Here is a 10,122-nt window from a genome sequence, read left to right as displayed (position 1 = left end):
AAATATTTGATGTTAATTTTTGTTCAACAACACTAGTTTAGGATAATCACATAAGTGGTGTTTGAGCTGCATGATGTTCCAACCATCGGGCTGGCTTAGGACATTTAGATTAAGTCCAAGCCTGGTCTAGAAATGAAACAAGCAAACTATCCCAAAGCTCAATCACAAACAACCACCAGGATGGTTTAGGTACCATTGACCGCTTGCATTGTATCAAGCATGCACCACTGACATGCGTCGTATCAAGCATGTATATCATGTGATCGTCAAACACCTTTCATCCCGTCCGCTTTTTACATATGTCCTTTCTATTTGGAGATTCCTCGACCTGTACTCTGTTCCTTGTGTCTTGACCAAGCTTTTCGGCTTTCCTCTCTTGTAGCCTCTGTCTTCTTCTCTTGTGAGCCATGGCGAGCTACATGTTGCCATTGATGCCATGGCCATGATCAGTCCAAAATAGACCAAGAGAAGCTAGCTTGTGAGGCGAGCAAAGAATAGAAGACAACTTACCCGAAAGAAGACAATGCTAAACCAAAGTCTGCGCAAGGTCACATTGAGATGCATGCAGGCTACAGGGCGAGGATTGCTGCAAGTACTTAATATTCTACGATTCGATGGGCGAGAGGTGTGAAAATTCAAAATTTGCGGAAGTAGCAAAATTTTCAGCCATCGGGTTTCCTCACTCCAGTGATACACGTTAGCAGAATTGGATTTCTCAAACAAGTGCAATGTGGTGTAAAATAGGCCAAAGGGCATGCTATAGGGTTTGATGCTATGTATTATAAAATGCAATGACCTTTGGCATGCTTATGAGCCATATAGCAAGCAAGTGCATGGAAAAAGAAACAATTCAAAATTGTAAAGTGTTGGATTTGTTAAAAGATGTTTGCACATGCACAAATTGCACATTTTTAACTTCTTCCATTTTAGGATGAATCTATATACTAATATCAATAACTATCAACGTTTTAAGACCACCATGCAGTAGTCTCACTAGTTTAGATTCCAAATTTTCAATTCATTTGGGTTTTCAACAAATTTAAAAAAACTTATGGAGCATGCCCTCAAATGGGTGTGCATCACTTTAGCACAACATTGGAGGCTTGTTAACCCATACCTAATGTTCTCATTTAGGTATGTCCTTGGGTTGAGGAGAAGCTCATGTAGTGTACTTTTGAATGATTACTTGGTTGCATGTATGTACATAACAAAATTTTGATGTTTTTGAATAAATTGCTATTTCCTATACTCTTCAGGATGCATGCTTCACATCCAACATAGCACTCTCTATGCTTTAACAGTCTCATTCCAAATCGTTATTCCATAACTTTTTGGTCTCATGTTCAAGTTTGGAATGTGTACTACAACATGAAGACAAAATGGCTTTCTTCTTTCTTTTTGTTCGCTTTGTTTGTACATGTTGCATCGATGGTTAATTTCAGCTTCTGTCTCGTGTATAGCTTTCTACAGAGCTACTTCCCACTCATTTCTTAGCTTGTCAACTAGTGTATAACTTTTTATAGATCTCCTTCTCTGGCAAGTCAATGAAATGACATGTGCTATGGAGCCCCTAAGCTTGACAATCAAGAGTGGGGTAGGTCATTGTTGCTCTGTTGAGCTCATCGAAGACTTTGTCGATTCATCATAGGATGCACAGTGATTGTTTTTGCTCTTCCAAGGATCGGATTCCTTCTCAGCCCTCATAAAGCGGTAGTATCTATGGTAGGCTTGCCCAATAGTTATGCCCTCGTTTTCCTTTCTATCGTGGTTTTCATGTGGATCATTTCGTGATTCCAAGTTTAGCATTAGACAAAGCAAAATCTGCAAAGGCAGAGGTAAATTGGGAGAAAAAAGGAACATTTCAAAAGGTATGTATATACGAGTAGACCTCTTATTTATGAGGCTTGTAATGATTCCTCCCAGCCTCAATTGGTGTCAAAAGGATTTGACTTTAATCCATTAGTGTTGCAGTGTCCTTGGAAATTATGCGAAATCAAATCCTTGTCCCTCTCAAAACCACCGTAGTTTTCCTCGATTAATAAAGCTATGATATGAATGGCAAAAATAAGCCAAAGGGGTGTCGTCCTACTAGCCACCCAAGCTGTGAATCCCAAAGCTTCCATTCAAGTTCTTCCTTCTTAGGATTTCCCATGCAGGTCCTGTTGGTAAACTAAAAGGAAAGAGTAGAGTGGACACAAATTCAGAATACTTGCATTATGGAATGAAGAAGAGTGAGGTCCTTATGTAGGCACCTCTTACATGCTCACTGACATCACTGATGACTTCAGAGCTCCACAATCATCTCCTCAATCTGCTCCTAGATTCTCTTAATCATCCTATGTGGCTTTCCACCACCTAACTGTGCTTATGGGCGCCTAACTGTGCCTCTAGCACTCACACATAGAAACCAAGGTTTGCCTGAGGCATACACCTTGAGATATCCCAACAAACCCCCCCTCAAGGGAATGCCTCAGGCTATGTCAAGGATACAGCTAGCACAAGGTGTCTCATGCCATCTCATGGTGGTCATGGATCTATCAATGGCTAGGATCTCAAGCTAGCAAGGGTTCCCATGGGTGTAAGGTAAACAAAAGGGATACAAAAGACCTTCCAATGGTTATCTCCCCTGCATGTACATGCACACAATGTCTGCAGGAGGTACCATGGAGCAAAACACATACACATGGCCTACATCATAAGGTGACCAGAGGTGTTTACAAAACACACAAAACACAATAGTTTATTTCATTCATTTTGGAGGACTATCCAGGTTGAGTACCTTGACTCAACATAAAAAGAGAGATTTGGAGCATACATAGAGATGATTTAAAATGCATAATCTTCAAAGGATGCCTCATCTTGTGGAGGCACATCAACTGAAAGTAGATTGGCATTTTCTGTCTTTGCTTTGGCTCTGCAAAACTTCTCATGATGATTGTTTTTGCCACAGTGTTTGCATGGATTGATTTTGAAGCAGTCCTTTGAAAGGTGATTTGTCCTTCTGGATTTTTACAGCATAAGCTGTGTCATTGCTTTTCCTGAGCTCCATGTGCCTTTCTTCTTCTTGGAGAGCAGAGATAATACCTTCAAGATTAGGATTAGGAAGATTTTTCAAAGTGGTAACAATATGATCATAATCTTCAGGCATACTCTTAAGTAACACTGCCATAGCATCATCTATAGTGATAGGAGAGTTGATAGAAGCAAGTTGAGTCATAAGACTCCGCATGTAATTGACATGGGCTGCCAAAGGAGTGCCACTAACCATCTTCAATTCAAAGAAAGAGATTTAGAGATGTGAGAGCTAGCACCAAAAATCATGTCAAGCTTCTGCCAAGCTTCTGAAGGAGACTCTAAGTCAGAGATGTGATGAATATAATCATCTCCTAAAGCAAGAACAATGACACCATATGCTTTCTCCTCTCTAGCGAGATCCCTTGCCGGGCGTGTCGGAGTGGAGGATTCTCCAGCATTGGAGGCTGTAGAAGAAGAAGTTGAAGTCGGTTTGACAAGTCCCCAGAGGTTTTCCCTCATCAATGCAAATTTCACTCATCTGCCATGTGTGGAAGCCCTTTCCATTGAACTTATCTATATTCAATATGGTAGCCATGAGAGGGTCTAACCTAGGTATTGGGCAGTGTCTTCTCTCTTACAAGGCTAGAATAACAACTGAAAGGCTTCCAAATATAAGCATTTAATGTAGCAAAGACTAGTGACCAAAATTCAATCAATGATGCTTTTTCTTACATGCTTCATAGAGGTCGCTAAAATGAAAGCTTTCCAATCAAAACCAGGTATAGCAACTCAAAGCAAAGCTGAAGCCACAGTTGTACTGATGTTATTGAAAACTTCAAAAAAACCAGAAATGCTAGAATAGCATCTTATGTAGCATCATCTTCAAAAACTTGTCAAAACTGTCAAAATCAAAAGACTGAACTTGGAGGGCTTGTATCCCACTCTTCAGAGCAATGGAAAAGGGGGTTTCTGAGGCAAAAGAGAGCTTATATACCACAGAAGGTCCACTGAGGAGAAAGGGCGCAAAAACATGTCAGGGCGCCATAGCTTGTCTCTCCATTTTCGATTGGTTTTTCTCTGTTTTCAGCTTGAATATGCAGCCATTGCTGCTCAGATTTCATCACAGAATAGCTCTAGGTATGGACAAGCTCCCTCTGAAAGGAATTAGAGAAGCATGGAGCATTATAAGAGAAAACGTAGGAAGAAGGGTCGACGATTTGCGTGAAATGGCGACGAAACGAGGTAGAGATTCTTCAATTCCTTGCAGCTAGGGGTTCGCCCCTTCGAGGTGTATCTCCAGCAGGAAGGGCGTGGAGAATGGTAGAGAAACAGAGGAGAACAGGCTTAAGCAAATTTTGGGAAGAAGAGGAAGAGATGGTGAAGAAGAAGATGGAGAAGAAGATGATGATGTGGCAGAAATGGATCAAGGGGGATCAAATGGCTCTGATACCATGTTGGTAAACTGAAAGGAAAGAGTAGAGTGGACACAAATTCAGAATACTTGCATTATGGAATGAAGAAGAGTGAGGTCCTTACGTAGGCACCTCTTACATGCTCACTTACATCACTGATGACTTCAGAGCTCCACAATCATCTCCTCAATCTTCTCCTAGATTCTCTCAATCATCCTAAGTGGCTTTCCACCACCTAACTGTGCTTATGGGCACCTAACTGTGCCTCTAGCACTCATACATAGAAACCAAGGTGTGCCTGAGGCATACACCTTGAGATATCCTAACATGTCCCTTATCTTGAAACCTCCTTTCTGTTTGAAGCTCTCTCTGGAATTCTCTCACCTAGCACAATGCTTGCCATTTGGGCCCTCCAAATGATGCCATGTGTCCTTAAATGGACCGTTTATTAACGCCCGCTCATGAGCATTCCATTTGCACCCTTTCTATTAATGCCTAAGCCAAGGAATGCCCCTATCAAGGGCCATATCATCAATTGCATTTTCTAAAGTCTAATTCTAGATGTATCTCCTTGGTAGCATTTGGTAAGGTGTCATGCCAACTCTATACCTTAAAAGGGAAGCAAGATCTCAACATGATCTTTCATGGACCATTTAGCAAGTTAGCACCCTCCAAAAAAATCTCAGAGATAAGACTCTGGGTCTTCCCATAATAAAACAAATAAAGAAAGCACATGATCAAAAAACAATTTCCAATAGAATCTTAGAAAAGAGAGGCTAACTTATTGTGCATAATCACTTCTTTTAAAACTCTCAGAGTATGATCTTCAATCAAATCCTTAAAAAAAATGGACCAATTAGAGCCATCAAACCATTGTGTATGCATATAGAGGATGTCCATTTCTCGAATTGAGCAAAGTCTATTACAATCGACCAAATTTGTACTCCCTGGCTCAAATGTCAATGAAGGGAAGTCTAGCTCCTTAATCCTAATAATGCAAGCATTGTATACTATCATCTCAATTTCTCAATTGACATAAAAAATGCCACACATCCATTGGATTGCATGACACCATGTGTCATACAATAGGAACCAACATGGTGATGGTAAGAACAAGCTAGAGCTTGCATAGAGCCATGTGTCCTCTAGGAACCATCATGTTGGTTATATTGCAAACTATATACTACACAGCCACACATCTAATTTAAACAAGCATAGTGGACATGTATACATGATGGCCATAACTACAAGCTTTAGCCCATGTAGAGAAGGCCTTGATGGTGCAACATGTCCTACTCCAAGAACCACCACAATCGCTCTAGTACAATATTGTAGCCTTCACGTGGCACAAATTTCTCTAGGAACGCCAACACTTAATGAGCCTCAAAGAGATGGTGACTAGCACAATCTCAAGGTAGGCTAGTGAGATTTTGATTAAAGTTTTGAGGCTAATAGCAAATCATCTTGCCACTAAAAAATTTCAATGGGCATATGAGTTGTTACATGTCGCCATGGACCTCCTACCACTAGTTAACATTGCCCCGTTACGGGCAAGCATAGGGAAACAAGTTATTTTGGGAGCCCTATGAAATCGGGAAGAAGAACGAGTTACACACTCTCTACCTTAGCCACCTGGTGCATTAACTCTTTACCTTAGCATACAAAGTCTCAGATTTTGGTAAGGGGCAGTGCTATTAGGCATGTCCAGTGACCCCTTGTTTTCTAATCCCATCAAATAGTGCTCATCGTCATATGAGGAGAGCAACCGCCCTTGACACCTACAAGATGATTCTGCCACAATACATGTAGGGGGGTTGAGAGAGGTTCACACATGGGCAACAGACAGGCAGGGCAGACACGCGGGCGACCAAACCCACCAAAGCTGGTGGTCCTAAAGTCCTCTGTTAGAGCTATGAAGATGCCCATTATTAGGGCTCGTGAGAGCATGCAGAGGTCACCCTAGAGCATGCTACTGAAGCTGCAAGAGGTGCTTGGTGATCGGAGGAGGTGTTCACAGAAGAGGTTTCAGGAAACAGAGCTCGTGTTGATTCCATACCTGTGTGGATGTTTGCTGTACACCCTTGGGATTTCCTTCTGTATGGGTTTCTAGATCTATATGATGAGAACAATTTTGGCTGTACACACATACATTCTCTCTGATCTGACGTGCTCTCTATCTTGTTGTATCCGCACAAGTATTGAAGGGAGATAACCGGGTGTTGTTCCCTGGCATATCTACTGCATTAGATGCCTTGCATCTTTAGTTGGTGATTGCAAGGACATTAATCTATCTAGACATTGCATTAGCTATCCTAGGAGTGTTTTCCAACAAAGAGGAGAGTAATAGGAAATGAAGAGTCCCAGTCTCTTCATTAGAGCTACAGCTGCCTGTACTGTTATACAATTTTCTAGATACACCAACTGATAAAAATCAGACACAAAACTAAAGCTTTTCCACAGAAAAATGTCAATTTCTGTCAACCAAAAAATTCCCTTCCTTCCACGTAAACCCCTTACTGTGTTTTACTTGACAAAACCAAGTGTAAAGAAGATATGAAATGCAACTGCGCCGTTTATAATATCTAGGGATCACAAACAACGAAATTGCAAACCCCCCCTTCTGCCCCCAGGAGAAAATGTAGGATGGCAATCATACAACTTAATAATTTCCATTACTTCCAAAATCATGCATGTAAGTAAGAGAACTACCAGAAGAATAAAGATTTGTCCAACCAAATCTATCAGTGAAACAAAGTTCCATGAAAAAAAACCACCAAGAGTGCAGCTTGAACTCGCACAGACAAAAATAGCAATATCATTAGTGAGAAAAACTGAGACTTCCACACACACTGCCTTTACATATAGACAAATATTTATGATTCACGAGTGCATGCAGGCATCTTCACCTTGCATGACCCCCCTGCTCCTGTCAGGACACATAAGCATTCTAGTCTCGGCGCATAAAGTTTCCAATCTTTGGATTAATCTTAAGGGGGCTTCGGTTAGCCGTTAGAAGTCCACCTGATGGCAATCACATGGACGAAACAGGTTCAAAAAGCTCTTTCCTTAGCTTTCTTGAAAAAGGCTGACAGGCATCCATGCTAAGATCAACAGCTGCAGCCAGAGCCATAAAAACGGCTGCATCCTCAACACATGAGACATGCCTTACAGCGAGCTGCACCATAGGCTTTGCTCGCTTTTTCTTGCTTCTGCCTTTACCTTGTATACTGCAGCTCATCACAAACCCATTCATGCTAGCCAGAGCCATGTTAAAGGTGAAATCGCCACTGCTCTGGGGACTGTCAACCGGTGAAGGGGAGGGAGAACGAGCTTTACCAGTGTCAATGACAAATTCCCCACCTTTGTGTGCACTGATAACTGTTTCAGAAATCAATATACCATCGCTAACACCGTTTACACCACCACCTTCAGGCACCAGCTGAAATCTACATCCAAGTCCACCACTAACACCACGCTCCCTCCATGCTTCCAATCGCCCCCATGGACACCACGTATTCACCCCACCAGGCTCTGACCTAAGGATGAGCCACGCTCCTGGGTTGGATCGACTGACACGGTTGGACCCTGACGACGGCACGAAAGGGGTTACAATGGAAGCTGCCGCCACAGGAGAACCAGATAGATCGTGAATCATCACAAGCCATCCTTTGCGTTCCTTCCTCTCCTTGTCCTTATCGCCGCTTGACGATGCTGCCCATCCCTTTAAAGGATTATCTATTTGACCAAGTCTGAAACGAAGGGCAGGGCAATTGAACAAAGCAGGAAAAAAGTGAAATCTTGAGTATAAATATGCATGCAAACAGAGAACACGCAATGTTTGACGCATACATACCCCCACCGTGAACCCCTGTCTCGACTGAACTTGCAGCTGAAAATCGGTTGCCTGCTGCTCCCTAGAGTTTGGATGATCTGAGGACTCAATGCAGGTTCGCCGTCGAACTGGAAGACGAATCTTGGGTCAGGCTCAATTTTTACCACTAGATGGAGCTCAGCACCAGGCTTGCCACTGTCGGGCTTCCCCTTCCCGATGCTGGTCCATCCACTGTGAATTTGCACGGCTCTTCCTTCCGCCCACTCGTGACCAGCCCGAATTCTGAAGCTGCCAAGCTGCTTTCCGGCGCTAATTCCACACGATACTCCCTGCCTCCCGGTGAAGACCGCAATTTCCAAGCAAGGACTTGAAAACCCAAAACATGCGAGGCTGAGCAGCCTCCGCAAGGCAAGCTCGTCCAGATAGAAGCTTGCAGCTACAGTATGCGGGTCAGGATCCCCAGACACGAGGGGCACAGGAGCCGTCTGAACCGGGAAATTCTGCAGCCGGATCTCGCACAAGCAAGGAGAAGCGGAGGCGTGAACTTCTGCACCTGCAGCTTTGGAAGCAACCGGTATTCGCAAACCCAAAGAGCATACCGACAGTTTCACGAAAGCCCGAGCATCCATAGCGCAAGATTCGGGAGGAGGGCCAATCCCATGCTTTCGCCAAGTCAAATGGCGAGAGCAGGCGGTGCAGGGGAAGAGTGAAAGGCCATTGGGAGAGGTGGGAGAAAACCTAATAAGAGAATTTGGGAGGCGAAGGGTTGAAAAGGGGGGGAGGTGAGAGGAGAGAAAACTGCGGAGAGTTGATGGAGGAAAGACTGATGAGGGCGAAGGATTGCAATGAGATGTTGGGAAGCAGGAGAGGAAGAGCCAGCTATGGCGCTTGGAAACACTGTGCAGGAATTCACAGAAAACATCAAATGTGGAAGATGAAGAAGACGAAGATGATGAAGATGAAAGGTGTCCTGTGGGAACAGTCCCTACGTTTAGGACATGTCCTCCCCCTTGGGTCATCTTTCCACTACTATAATACAACCAACCCACATATTGCCACATGGGCTTCACCCTCGTCACACATATTCCCCATTAGGTAGACGCCGCGGATGTTCGGTTCCATCACCACTCGTGCGAGATCCATCCCCTGTCTGCCGGTTTGCAAAAATTGTAAACGAGCCCGCATGGTAGGCAGATTTCTGCTTCCTTTGGGCGGAAAACAGTGGAGTTTAGTTCTCTGACTGCCAGCACGGGATAGTGCTTAGTGCTCAGACCTAGCCCCTGGAATGGGCTCGAATCTCCAGTAGAGTCCGTTTCGTTGAAATGCTGCAGCTATTTGGCTTGCTCCTGCATGGGGACCTATTTGATACCTCGAAAGCTCCAGACAAATGTGGATCCCCTCCTTCTCTAGAGAAGTATATAGATTTGAGCTGGGAGTTCACATCTTTATAGTATGTGTACCCACTGGCAATTGCCCAACCATCTTTTAGAATGGACAAGGAAGGGCTATCCATGTCCTTCAGAACCCTTGCCTATTGTGAGCCCAAACTTCCCGCATAGGCTGCTTCGTCCTTTATTCAAAAAGTGTGCTCCATGTGGCAAGATTATGGTAGCTCCTTGCTGGAGAAGGTCCCTTTCACAATCTTATGACACCCCCCCCCCTTTCAATTAGAACAAATCCATTGTCTATTCCTCCCCTTGGTAGATCCCCCTTCTATTTCTCAAAGTTAGGCTTGAATTATTATCCTAATTCACATATTTTGTTGAATAATATCATATCATACCTCATCTTATTGCATTGATGGCACTCATATAACATGAATGAGGATCCATGGGCCACCATGTTCAAAGTGGATGATCTGAT

The 10,122-nt window shown here is 43.4% G+C and overlaps 1 protein-coding gene across 1 annotated transcript; it reads right to left on the bottom strand.

The window, feature by feature from the left end:
* Window positions 1–7,213: 7,213 nt before the first annotated feature.
* Window positions 7,214–9,239, bottom strand: LOC147900547 (uncharacterized). The gene is made up of 2 exons (XM_087377405.1): window positions 8,281–9,239; window positions 7,214–8,176 (listed from the first exon to the last, which is right to left on the bottom strand). Exons 1-2 carry the CDS (start codon window positions 8,886–8,888, stop codon window positions 7,459–7,461), a joined length of 1,326 nt encoding a protein of 441 aa, XP_087233531.1. The 5' UTR covers window positions 8,889–9,239; the 3' UTR covers window positions 7,214–7,458.
* Between the last annotated feature and the right edge of the window lie 883 nt (window positions 9,240–10,122).

Source organism: Dipteris shenzhenensis, chromosome 7 (genome assembly GCF_047967505.1).
Source record: "Dipteris shenzhenensis isolate YYH24624 ecotype China chromosome 7, Dip_SZ_1.0, whole genome shotgun sequence".
Taxonomy (NCBI): domain Eukaryota; kingdom Viridiplantae; phylum Streptophyta; class Polypodiopsida; order Gleicheniales; family Dipteridaceae; genus Dipteris; species Dipteris shenzhenensis.
Note: the sequence above shows the minus strand (reverse complement) of the source record. Positions and strands in the feature narration are given on the sequence as shown.